The sequence below is a fragment of the Aotus nancymaae genome, unplaced genomic scaffold, assembly GCF_030222135.1.
Source record: "Aotus nancymaae isolate 86718 unplaced genomic scaffold, 86718_ANA_hifiasm-v0.15.2.pri h1tg000009l, whole genome shotgun sequence".
In the NCBI taxonomy this organism is placed as follows: domain Eukaryota; kingdom Metazoa; phylum Chordata; class Mammalia; order Primates; family Aotidae; genus Aotus; species Aotus nancymaae.
The window spans coordinates 1,073,089-1,086,821 of record NW_026988420.1 but is presented as its reverse complement, the minus strand read 5'-3'; the positions used below and the strand labels follow the sequence as shown (position 1 = coordinate 1,086,821).

Sequence of the window (13,733 nt, the reverse complement as noted above, 5' to 3'; positions counted from 1 at the left end):
CCTAGATTCAGACCCTGGTAATCCAACTCCAGAGCTTATTCTCTTAACTAACTAGGTTTCATAAGAGTGGTTGCTGGACATAGCTAGTCAGAAAATAATTTTTTTTAATCTGTCAGTTATTAAGTAAAAATTGTATTATGCTGTGTGGATATTAAATTTGAGTGACTTGCAAATCATGGTTAAATCTTAGTTAATTAGATTAATTAGGCTGGGCACGGTGGCTCATGCCTGTAATCCCAGCACTTTGGGAGGCCAAGGCGGATGGGTCACCTGAGGTCAGGAGTTTGAGACCAATCTGACCAACATGGTGAAACTCTGTCTCTGTTAAAAATACAAAAATTAGCCAGGTGTGGTGGTGCATCCCTGTAATCCCAGCTACTCGGAACGCTGAGGCAGGAGAATCACTTGAACCCGAGAGGTGGAGATTGCAGTGAGTCGAGATTGTGCATTGCACTCCAGCCTGGGCAACAAGAGCAAAACTCTGTCTCAAAAAAATAAAAATAAACAAAAATAGTAATGTGGCTAATGTTATCTGTCACTAATATCTACTTGTTTTTTCTCCTTATGATATAATGTACAATATGTATTAAATATAATATGTAGTCTTTTTCTGCATTAGTGGGAAAGGATCATGATAGGTGATTTGTGTTTTATTTATCGTAATTACAGAATATACTTGATCTCATCATAGCAGTCTAGAAATCTTTCTGTAAAGTTGTCCCTGATCTGCTAATGAACTTCATGTGAGATTTGCTTTTTTACTGTGGATTTCTCAGAGGACTGGGATCTTCACAAATGAATTGGTAGTATTTTAAGTAAAATTTTTAAAGGTGCTTTTGGGTCTTTAAGTCCACTATTGGAGAATACCTTGTGATCTTTTTAATAACTGTAATAGTTAAAGGGATTTCAAAGACTTTATTGTCTATTCTCAGATTTCCTGGTTTCTTAACATGTTTATTGGTTAAATATGAATGTAATATAGGTTGAGCATCCCTAATTCAAAATCTGAAATGCTCCAAAATACAGAATTTTTTGAGTGCTAACATGATGCCACAAGTGGAAAATTCCACACCTGACCTCATGGGATGGGTTACACTTAAAACTTTGTTTCACGTACAAAATTATTAAAATTGTGTATTTACTTTCAGGCTATGTGTATCAGAAACATAAATGAATTTTGTGTTTAAACTTGTGTTCTATCCCCAAGATGCCTCATTTTATGTATGCAGATATTCCAGAATCAGAAAAATTCTGAAATCGAAAACACTTGGTGGTCCCAAGCTTTTTGGATATGGTATACTCAACTTGTATTGCCCCATGTTTCCTCTCCACTTAATCTTCCTAATCCATGTATGTCCTTTCTAGGTAATAGAGTTAGTTATGTTTTTATATTGGAGAATGTTTAGACTGTGATTAAACATTACATGAAATTATGTGAAATATATGAAATTATATATAAGTTATATAGAATATGTCATTAGAGGAAAATAATGGAGGAGGCAAACTTGAGAAAGCATTGAATGCTATAATGGGACCCATTTTAATTCTAAAACTGAATGATTCCACTCACCATTGTTTGTGGAGTAGCTGTCATATAGTGGGCGTGTTAATAGTCTTCTAGAGATAAGACAACTCCAAAGGTACTAAAAATCTAGGAGGGTGAATAGAATAATAAAAGATAGAGAAGAGCAGAAAGGTGGCAAAGGAATAAGACATGGGAGTCAAAGTTTCCTTAAGGAAAAATCATCTGAGCTGAATTTCAGGAATTGTATAGTGAATGTATGCTGGGCTTAATACCTAGGTGATGAGTTGGCAGGTGCAGCAAACCACCATGGCACACGTTTACCTATGTAACAATGCTGCACATCCTGCACATGTACCCTGGAACTTAAAAATAAAATTACATTTTAAAAAAAGATTTTTGTTTCATGCTCACCAGTTCAAAGCGGAAGAAAAAAAAAGGAGAAAAAAAAGGAAATAAGAAAAAAAAATTTTTTTTAAATTTGATCTAAAATTACTCTAATTTCTAGTAGATAGGAACAAATACTCTACTAAGAGTCTAGTGAATTACTAATTTTAAAAAAATGTTCTGAATCCTCTATGAAGTATCAATCCTATGTAACCCTAAAGCCTTTTCTTCAAAGAAAGCCTTTCTGGGAAATATAAGCAGTTCTGCAGTTAGAGTTGAGGTAGACCACACTCTTATGGAAGGCAAAGTCTTTTATATACTTCATTTTTAGAAAGTAACTTGAGTTTAAATTAAAATAGGATGGTTAGTTCTTCTTTTGCGGGGAGGTCTGCCTGGTTTATTGAAGTTAAATTCCTTTGTTCAGCTTTCCAGTGATTCAATTAACATTTTTAAAAGATCTGTTGTGTGCCAGGTACTTCAACAGGCATTAGGGATCAAGACTTAGACTAGGAAGAGAGTTAAATCCACCAGGTGATATGATCCAGGTAACAGAGGTTTTGTAGGGGCACAGAGGCCTCAAGTGGGCACTTTTATCATTTGTCCACTGTAGAGTACCTTTACATTGAGCCTTATAAAGAGGGAAGTATCATGAATGAAGGTATGGGCATGTCTGAAGATCTGTAAGCAGTTTTGTGTTATAAGAATCTGGGCCTGGCAAGAATAAGTGCTTACAGAGATAGCAGGGGTCAGAGTCTTGAATCATCCACACGTGTGTTTGTACTGGAGTAGGGTGGGATGGAAGCCTGAGTTGAGTGAAAAGGAAGTAGAAAAAAACCATCATAGACCTAGCAGCTTGGCAGTTTAATGAGGGAGAGATGTTGCTACAAGGAATATAAAGTTAAGGTAACTCTTTGTGAAATAAAGAATACTTAAATAGAGGTCGAAAATGTAGTGAAATGATAGGAATGTGGAATGTAGGGGGGTAAACAGAATACTAATCTTGGAAAACAATTGGCTGGAATTGTAGAAAGCAATGTAAGAATGGTTGAGTGTGTAATTTTTAAAATATTGGGGTGCCTAGATCCAGTTCTCTGATCTTCTAGCAACATGGTATTGGGCAAGTTACATAATGTCTTTGTAAATCCATTTCTTCATCTATAAAAAGAGAAACATTACCTACATTATAGTGTTGTTATTGAGAAATAGCCTTTGGCATAGTGCTTGGTACATAGCAAGCAACCAAATGTTAACTGTGCCTGCATCAGTTACTACCCGCCTTTAACAAAAGTGTTTTCTGCATTTGTATATAAAAAATTTTTTCCCTCTCTAAGCTATTTATTCTCGTTAGCATTTCGTCAAACCTTTTAAAAAAGAAGAGATTTTAAGAAGTAATATAATCTTTTCACTGTAGATGAATTCACTTCATGAATCTTACAGAAATCCATAGTTTTAAAAATAGATTCACAGCTTTTTATAATTTTATCATAAAGTTTGTTAAAACTGTAATTTGTCTGCCCTTGAAAGAGGTTTTAGCAACTTGTAAAGCAAGCTTTGTCCATAATATGTTCTTATAGCATGAACTTCCAAGGATAGCATTGTTTGAATGCTATCCAGAGACTGTATATTTTCTTTAGTATGGTATTTTTAATCTAACTCTTAACTGGCTTTTTTTTTCTTTTAACCTCTGGTATATTAGGAGTTAAAGAATGCTGAAATAGCTTTAAGAACCCAGAAGACACCACCTGGACTTCAACATGAATATGCAGCTCCTGCTGAGTAAGTTGCTGGATTTTTAAAAACAAATGTTTCTCACTTTAAGAAAACAGAATAATAATAATAGTATACAAACTAAATATTTTTAGTATACTGTGTGGAAAGGCTGAGCTAATAAGCACTTTACATGGATTTTAAATTTCATAATTACCCTAGAAAGGTTTGTCTCCATTAACACCATTCTGCAGGGTAAGTGAAGGCTAAGATCTCAGCTTTTCACTATTATGCATTTACATTTCATGTACATATTATTTACAGGGTCTATTCCGTTTCATTAAATTTTGCTGGTAATGGAAAATTACCATTATTCAGTTACATAGGTAATACATGTTCTGGAAGAAAAATTAGAAAATGTAGGTAAGGAGAAGAAAAAACCACTCTGTAATCACATCACTCAGTTTGTATATACATCTGGTTTCCATACATGAGAAATATATCTTGTCTCTCTTTTTATGTCCTTTCATGTTAATAAACATAATAGTAACTAATGTTTGCCATGTGATTACTATTTGCCATGCAGTGTGCTTAGGAGTATATATGCTTTACCTCTTCATATTTCATAAGACCTCTGTAGCTGCTGTTCCAGTTTTAGCAATAAAGAGACTGAAGTATGCAAAAGTGAGTTGAATGATGGAGGTCTGTTTGATTCCTGGTCCCTCAGTGTTAATTAATTAATTAGTTAATTTGTAGAGATGCCATTTCTCAGTGTTGCTTGATCCGGTCACAGACTCCTAGGCTAAAGTGATAACTCCTGCCTCGGCCTCCTAAAGTGGTGGGATTACAGATGTGGGCCACCACGCCTGGCCCCTTACTTACTTCATTCTTTTAGTTTTTTATTATAATTTTAGTCAGAAAAGAACCAAAAATTCCTGTATGCCTTTCATTCTGATTTCCTACATATTAACATTTTTACCATATTTTTGTTCCTTATACTCTATGTGTATATATACATTTCTTCCCCAAACAGTTTGGGTTATTTGCAGAAATAATGTTCGCTATACTAAAGTACTTCAGTGGATATTTCTTAAAAATAAGGATATTCTCATACTTAACATTTCTCAAAATCAGGAAATTCTTAATGACCACGATATTCCTCTTACTCAGATTGGCATGGGATGTGCTTCCTCACTGGACTTTATCTACTATTTTATCCTCCTGTTTTGTTCTGAATACTGCCATCAGAGCCAGTTTTGCAAAAAGCTTTCATGGTTGCCCTTTTCTTTTTTTTTTTTTTTTTACTAAAATTCAGATTACTTTGTATACTATTCAAGATCCCTTTTTATCTATCTAGCACTCTGGGTAAATTTATTAGAAGAGTAGCAGTAATTATATGTGCTTTCTGTAGTATACTATAGTGTTCTAAGATTATAAATTTTATTGATAAAATAACTATAAATTCTTAATTCTGAAATCTGGTTGATAGACTTTTCTACTTTATTTTAAATTTATTTTGACTTTACAGAAAATTTGCAAAATAGCAGTACAGAGAAATTATTTTTATCATTTCTTCTGCTTCCCCTAATGTTAACATGTTATATAACTATAGTATAATTACCAAGAACAGGAAACTAAAATTGTTACAATATTATTAACTAAACTACTAAGCTTACTAAAATTCAACCAGTTTTTCCACTAATGTACTTCTGTTTCAGCATCTTATTTGGGATTCACATTGCATTTGTAATTTCTCCTTAATCTCTTCCAATCACAGTTATTCAGTCCTTCCTTTCCTTGGATAACTGTGATACTTCTGAAGACTAAGCTATTGCAGAATATTCCTTAATTTGGATTTGTCACTCCAAATTTTTAAAAAAATTTGATCTGACTTTTTAAATGTTTTTTAAAGCTACTTCAGAATCTTGGTTCAGCAATTTGAGGTACAGCTTCAGCAATACAGACAACAGATTGAAGAACTAGAAAACCATCTTGCCACTCAAGCAAATAATTCACATATAACCCCTCAAGGTAACATGCTTACTGTGGTAATTTTTTTGAACTTTTGTTTGTAGGAGATAGATTAAACTGTGGTTGTATAATAGGTATTCTGGATAACTACTGGTAGCCGCTTTAAGAAAATTTCCTTAAAAGTCATTTATTAGTCCTTTATTCCCTATAAATATAATATGCTTTATTATATGAATTGTTACTGTGGTAACAAGGGCAGAAATCTTAGGGCCTTCCTCTGCCCAGATTACTGTTGAAGACATTCTTCTCTCAATCTACTACTCTGTATGTTCTCTGGCCATGAGAACATTGATAAAGTTTTTTTCTTTTACATGTTAACTATGCCAAAAATTGGACTCATAGAAAAATTAAATTGTGCTCTCTCTCTCTCTCTCTATATATATGTGTATATTTGGGTGATAATATAATTTTCTTTTATAGATTTGTCAATGGCTATGCAGAAAATTTATCAAACATTTGTAGCTTTAGCGGCACAACTTCAGTCTATTCATGAAAATGTAAAGGTAAGTTTTCATTGCCCATTTATCTACCTGGATATCTATACCCAAGTATTTGTTCATCTTGGGACAAATGTGTCCATGCTTGGTACAGAAATAGCTAAAATTACATATAAGTGAAAAGATGAAAACTATTGTAGTCTATAACATATTCAGACAATTGGCAATATCTGTTCTTTTAAAAAATATCCAAGTACCCTGTACAGTCTGTTATTACAGCTTTTTTTTTTAGCAGTGTATTGTGAATAACTTTCTATGTTAATACACATATTTCCTATCATTTTTAGTAGTTAACGTAGGAGTTCGTTGTATGTTTGTACATTGTTTAACCTGTTGTCTATTGGATATTTAAGTGGTTTCTATCTCTTTACCACTATAAATAGCACTATAGAAAATGAGCATTCTTAGTAGCAAAATCATTTTGTACTACCTTAATTTTATATGTGTTTTAAGTGTTTATTGGCTACTGCATTTAAAACTTGCTTACAACATTTCTCCCTTCTAAATAAATACAGGGAACTGTGTTTATTAAATAATGTAAATAAAATGATTTATCATTGAATATTTTGACTCTCTTTCTTTTTTTTTTTTTTTTGAGACAGAGCCTTGCTCTGTCGCCCATGCTGGCATGATCTCGGCTCACTGCAACCTCTGCCTCCTGGGTTCAAGTGATTCTCATGCCTCAGCCTCCTGAGTAGCTGGGACTACAGGCGTGTGTCACCATACCTGGCTAATTTTTCATATGTTTAGTAGAGACAGGGTTTTGCCATGTTGCACAGGCTGGTCTTTAAGTACTAAGCTCAGGCAATCTGCTGGCATTGACCTCCCAAAGTGCTGGGATTGCAGGTATGAGCCACTGCACCCAGCCTGAATATTCTGACTCTCATATAATATAATGTGACTTTTAAAATTTAAAATGTTAGTTTTAAAAATTTAAGTGAAATGTTAAATGTAAGTACATCTTTTCTAACTAACTGAGCAAATGTAATCAAATTCTTTCTTAGAGTATATGTGGTTCAAAAAAACCTTTAAAATTCAAGTGGTCAAACCTGAGTCTAGATAAATTATCAACTGTGTAGAATAGAGTTTAATTGAGATTATCAATATTTTCATTTTTATTTTGATGTGATGCATAGTAACATAATTTTTTTTTAAGTTAACGATTTAAATTTCACCATTTTTGAAATGGTAGTGCATTTAGACCTTTTGCTTTAGGAGATTTAAAACTAACCCAAATTTTTAATTTTGTTCTAAAGGAGGAATTTTATCAGATTTTTTGAAAATTTTATTAGTCTAAAATAATTGTTACTTTAATTTTTTAATTAAAAAAAGTATGGCACTTTGAAGTCCACTGTGCAGAATTTTTTTCTTAATTTTTATTATGAAATCTTTCAAATATACACAAAAGTAGGGTATCATTATAATGAATGCCCAGGAATGATTACCTAACTTCAATCATTATCAAAACCCTGCCAAACTTGTTTTATCAATGCTCCACAGGAGATGCTTTTTTCCCTCTTGAAGTATTTTAGAGCAAATGCCATGTATAAATATGTACTTTTTTAAAAAAACAGCACTTTCTCTTCTCTGGTTTGGAAAATAGATCCTTTTCAGTAACATGACCATAAAACAGTGAGACTGAGACCACATAAAACTGCCCCAGATCATGTCAAATGAACGTAGATGTGAAATTTTGACCTCCTCTTTAAGCAACCCAAGAACAAAAGGATATTCTCAAGAACCAAAGAATATTTTATGATCAGATTTGGTATGCTGCCATTATTTTTAGCTTAGTTTAGTGAGCAAACTAAGCTCTAGGCCTCTTTATTTCTTATCAAAGTCTCACAAGACATATTTTTTGTTTGTTTTGTTTTTCATTAGATAATCTGTTGAAACAGGCGTAAACTATCTTATCCAGCCAGGTCTTAGGAACATTAACACATTTCGAAGTTTTAACAATTTATTTTATAAATCATGGCTGATGTCAAGGTTTTTGTTTGTTGTTTTATTTTGTTTTGTTTTGTTTTTTAGACAAGGGCTTGCTCTGTCATCCATGCTAGAGTGCAGTGGTGTAATGACTCATTGCAGTCTCAGTCTCCTGGGCCCATGTAATCCTCCCACCTCAGCCTCAGCCTCTAGGGTAGCTAGGACTATAGGCATGCACCCCCACACTTAGCTAATTTTTTAGCTTTTGTAGAGAGGAGAACTTGGTATGTTGCCCAGGCTGATCTTAACTCCTGGCCTCAAGGAGTCCTCCTGTGTAGGCCTCCCAAAGGGCTGCGATTATAGGTGGGAGCCACCATGGCCAGCCTGTTTCTTTTAACTAATTGGTCTCAAGTTTCAAGGTGGATCATTATTTTTCATTATCTGAAGTAGAACTAAAATTTATGGGATACTGATGCTTGCCCAGGAAAAGGAAGGGTGAATTTGGGGATCAGTAATGTTTGTTTTTCTTACATCATATGTCTTGATTCTGGCACTTCCCCAATTTCCAGTTCTTTGCAGGCCCCCCTTTTTAATACATCATAAATGTAGCAAAATTTGGAACTGGAACATCGAACACTGACATCCACACAAAAAGGGTGATGACAGCTTTTAGATACTATAAACAATACGATTTTTAAGTGCTGCGCTTGTAATCAGAACCTAATACTTGCTAATTTCTGCTAAGAGATGTAAGAAATATGAAAATTCTATATCTCTTCAAAAAGTAGTAAAAAAAAAAAGTATCTAAATTAGGCTAAATCTTCAATGAAAGCGCTAAATAATTCTAAAGTGAAACAGAATTGTTGCTGTTAATGGCCTTAAGGCAGATGCTGCATTGGGTAGAAGCAGCTCACTTTATAAACTTGGAAATTTTTCTTACTCTGGAATTATAAACTCATTTTTTCTTTAAAGCGGGTGGTTGAGTTCATAACTTTTACATGAATTAGTCTCATTGTACAATGGTCACATATTAGGGATAAAGTAGAAGCCCTCATTATACCCTCCAAGCACTCTGCTGAGGTGTGACATCTTATTTTAGCATGTTACCCAGGCCTTCAAAAAAATATATTTAAAATTTTATATATATATATATATATATATATATATATATGTATTTAGTGCTGACTTTTTTTTTTTTTTTTTAACTGTTCTGAAGGCTATGTAAAGGTTAGATATTTGAGGGGAAAGTTTCTTGAAAAACTGGAATATTTATTTTTAAATTATTTGAAGTCCACCCACCTGCACATTGATGGAGTATTAATTTAAATATTACTCTGCTTGTCTAAAAGCTGAGCTGATTTATTTTAAACAAGGCCTCACAAAGACAATATTTTAGGAAGCATATTGTAAAGATGTGTCAAAGATAGGGAGTAAACTATTCAAGGGAGCAGTAGAACTCTTGAACTCATCACTTACTACACCAAAGTGCATTACTAGCACTCTGATTTGCAGTTTAGATGGAATGTATAATATTGGCAGTGTCTTTGGTAACTTATCATGTTTATATTAATCCAAATATTACTGTAGTTAATGTGGAACTTCATTTAGCTTTTTTGTTTGTTTGATTTCCATTCTTTTAGGTTCTGAAAGAACAGTACCTTGGCTACAGGAAAATGTTCTTGGGAGATGCTGTTGATGTGTTTGAAGCAAGACGAGCAGAAGCCAAGAAGTGGCAGAACACACCTAGAGTTACTACTGGACCCACCCCTTTCAGCACCATGCCAAATGCAGCAGCCGTTGCCATGGCTGCAACACTTACACAGCAGCAACAGCCTGCTACAGGTCTGAATGCATTCAAGTTATAGCTTCTTACTGTTCCAATTCAGAACATTTATGTGCGTTTTTATAAGTCTTCCATTTGTGTGAGCACTGAAGAAATTTCTATGAGTAGCTGTTCTAATACAATCTAAAATTGTGATGGACACAATTATAAACATACCTGATTAAAAAAAAGCAGGGTAGTCTTAGCAATAATTATACATCAATTAGATATTTAATATTGTGAATTAATGTTATTTGCTGTATTGCTATGAATACCCTTTAGAACATGGTGTTCCACTAGTGAATTACATTTAAGAATAACATTAGATTCTAAAATCATGATTGTACCATTTATTATTTTAAAGTCAGAGATCATCCATACATATGTTGAATTTTTCATATATGATACTGATAGATGGTGCATTCTCATTTTCCTCATACATAGTGATACAAAGTACCCACGTTCAGGATGAAATACGCTTTTATTGACTGAAGGTATGTTGAAGATCAGTAGGGTTGTTTCTATGTATGTTGACTGTAAACAGAATACAGGCCCTCTAAACCAAATTTTGAAGAAGATACATGCTAGAATTGTTCCTTTTCAAGGTGAACAGAACAGCAGCAAGAGCAGGAAGGAAGATGTTTTGAGATGTGAATTGCACATTAAGCACAGGAGAAGGATGTTTTGAGATGCAGATTGCACATTAAGGATCAACTGGGAAGTTGAACAGATGCAAATAATTGGTAACAAAGAAAGCAGGTTTTATTCCTTGATTTAGTTACACTTTTTAATTAGAGAAACATTTTTGTGGTCATTCTGCAGTGTTTTATTTGGTCCTGTGTCTTTTGGAGGTTATTAATTATCTCAATCCTGTCATCCCTTTTGTTAGGTTTGAAGTTTTACATGGAAAAATGGTCTTAATGGATATTGACTTTTTTTCTTTAATCATTTATAATTTTTTAGTAATACTTATTATTCATTGGCATGTGTCTTTCTGAGAGTTCCATATAGTCCAGTAGTAAATTATCATACAAAACAAATTAAAAATACATATTTAGATTACATTCAGACTGCCTATATTAGGGAAGCATTCTCTGGTTTTCACTATTGGCAGTTTAAAAAATTGTTCTTCACATTTGGAGATGACAGAATTGACTTGCCATAAGTAAAGGGTTGATGATAGATTTGGCATAAGTCAAATCTTCCATATTCGTGGCTGGACCCATGTGAATAGTGGCTTGCATGAGCGCTGTCTGGTAGCTCTCTAGCTGGCTGGAGTGTAGGATTGCATTCTCAAGTTATGGAGGGAAAAAAATCATTGTGGGATTGATTCATCTGAGGATTGATGATTTCTTCTTTAAAGGAATCAATCCCAAAATTATGACCATCAGCTCTCATGATTATTTAACCAGTTAATCACATCAAACATAGTACTAGTTTACTTTTTAGAGCCAGTATTAATCCTAAGGTAGGTAAGTGTAGATTTGGTTAAGTGTTCTTTAAGCATAGTGAATTTCCATTCTAATAAATAAAACTTGAGAAGTGTCAGTTATATAAAAAGTTATGTTGTAAGTGAATATATTCTATGATAAATTCCTAAACTTGAAGCAAAACCTCCTGTTAAAGGGGTGTGTGTGTGTGTGTGTGTGTGTGTGTGTGTGTGTGTAACTTACCTAGACAGTATTATCTTGAGAAATTTGTAGGTTTTCATTTATGCATTTTGAGCTCGTGGACATATGGAGATGTGTGTTCATTCTCTAAATGAGTGCCTACTATGTGCTGGGCTCGGGAATACAAAGGTGGACAATATAGATTTCGTCTTTGCCCTCTGTGGTGATTGAGAATGTTAGCTTAATTTGGAGTAATCTTGCGGAGCCTTTTGCTCATAGGCTTTACTTTTGTCTTTTGCCAGGCTTTGGGGAAATTGACTGCTTTCAGTCTTCCCTGAAATTTTGAAGTCCATGTAAGGGCTTTCTAATCAGATGGCAGAAATTATAATTTATTAACCTAAACAACCTTACAGTGTTTTCACTTTGACTTGTATGAATTCTTAGAACTGAGAAGCTAAACAATGGTGATAAACATTTTACATTATCTTTTCTTTTTCCTTTTGTTTCTCTAAAGGTCTCCCAGGCCTTCCCAGTCAAAATTTTAGTTATTTTAGTTATGTCACCATGATGTGAGATTTATGAGCTCTGCTAGATACATTTAGAAATGCCCCTATTTATTGAATGGTGTTTTGTACTAGTATAAGTTATTCCTTATGCCCTGTGACTTTTGTGAAATCATATTTTAAGTGCCAGTAACAGATTTTAGACTATCTAGATGAAGGTAGTTCGAGCTTATGCATTGTTTTTATACATCATTGTTGATATATACAAGATTTGAGTTATCAGAGGGGTTTTGCTTTTATTTGCTTATGGTTTTTTTATTAACATGAATATGGGCACAGAGCAAATAGCTTCTTAGACTGCTGCCTTCTGAAGGTGGCTTCTGTGTCTTTCTCCAAGGAGGAGGAATAGACTTAAATGACTTATTTGTCCTTCTTCAATTCTTTTTTAATGAAAAAATCTATATACTAGGGCTCAGGCATGTGTAATTTTATGGTTATTTCTTCTGAAGGCTGCAGAGAATTGATGAAAATCCAGCAGGCTATTTGTGTATGAACTCATGAGCATCAATACATGGATAATGTAGTTTCATGTTGGCAGAACTTGACACTTGTTTATATGTGCTTTCCAAGTCTCCCGGAAAACTGAAGACTTTACATTAGGCTTTTCAGTATAATTTTAATTTAGGATAGGTTTTTAAAGCAATGTACCTGGGATTGAGTTTTGCTGTTGTGTTTTGACACTTTTAAGAGTTCTTGATGTTTACATAGTAAGACTTTTCTTATGTGACTTAGCTGCTGTTTTAAGGAGAGCCAAGACGTTTTGTGAGAAATTCCTACTTTTTAGCTTAGTATAGGTTTGGACATTTAAGGTGTAGTGTTAAATAGGAAACTTTAAGTATTTCATCTTAGTTTCTTGTTTTGTGATTTTGTTGTATTTAATAACCAAAGGAACATCTCCGTTAAATCAGTAAGAGTGAAATTTTTCAAGCTGGGGAAAAGGCATTTTAGGTTTTTTAAAGAAAAATTATTTTAAAATGTGACTTAGAAATAACCATACTAATTACATGAGGTATTTTGAGTGATCATGGAAAATTATAAAACATTTTTGGCACTTTAGTCTTTTTTCTGTTAATGCAGTTTTACTTTTAAGAAAGTAGAATTTATTCTGGAAAATATGAATTACAGTGCTAAATCTGGTTTTGTTGTGTGTGAATATATTATATGGTAACTTTTGTAAAATGTTACTCTACGTGAAGATTTCACTTTGGGCAGTCATTGGTATATATCACTACTAACTTACTTTTATTTATGGAACTAAGAACCTTTCATTGAATGACTATTCAAATTTCAAAGCAGACTTCTTGAATTGTTTACGTAACTTTTGCCTGAAGGATTTAGACTCTGCTTTCTAATAATGAAAATAATATATATGGTAGCCAGAGTGTAATATATGCTAATACTTTGGCATGGAAGATATTTATCATGAGTTTTTACTATTAAAAAATGTTATACATTTGCCTATGAGTTTTATAAATGATGTTGCCTTCAGAATTTGTGTGAAGGTACAAAACTAAAAATATCATGTATCTGATGTGCAATGGGAAGTCTTGTCATCGTTAGATATGAGTTCTTGATTACCTATATTCTGAATATTGATGATTAGAAAAATCTTATGTTCTGTTGCTCTTAACAGTAGACCCACACACAACAAAAAGCATGCTATTTGAG

The 13,733-nt window shown here is 33.4% G+C and overlaps 1 protein-coding gene across 4 annotated transcripts in view; it reads left to right on the top strand.

Moving 5' to 3' along the window:
- LOC105704896 (nucleoporin p58/p45) overlaps positions 1 to 13,733 on the top strand; it is a 54,586-nt gene that overhangs the window by 33,727 nt on the left and 7,126 nt on the right. For all 4 annotated transcript variants that reach the window (XM_064373492.1, XM_064373490.1, XM_064373493.1 and 1 more), the window contains 4 exons: positions 3,606 to 3,685; positions 5,529 to 5,647; positions 6,068 to 6,150; positions 9,711 to 9,912. In XM_064373492.1, coding sequence (XP_064229562.1) covers positions 3,606 to 3,685; positions 5,529 to 5,647; positions 6,068 to 6,150; positions 9,711 to 9,912 — 484 coding nt within the window. The remainder of the gene's footprint in view (positions 1 to 3,605; positions 3,686 to 5,528; positions 5,648 to 6,067; positions 6,151 to 9,710; positions 9,913 to 13,733) is intronic.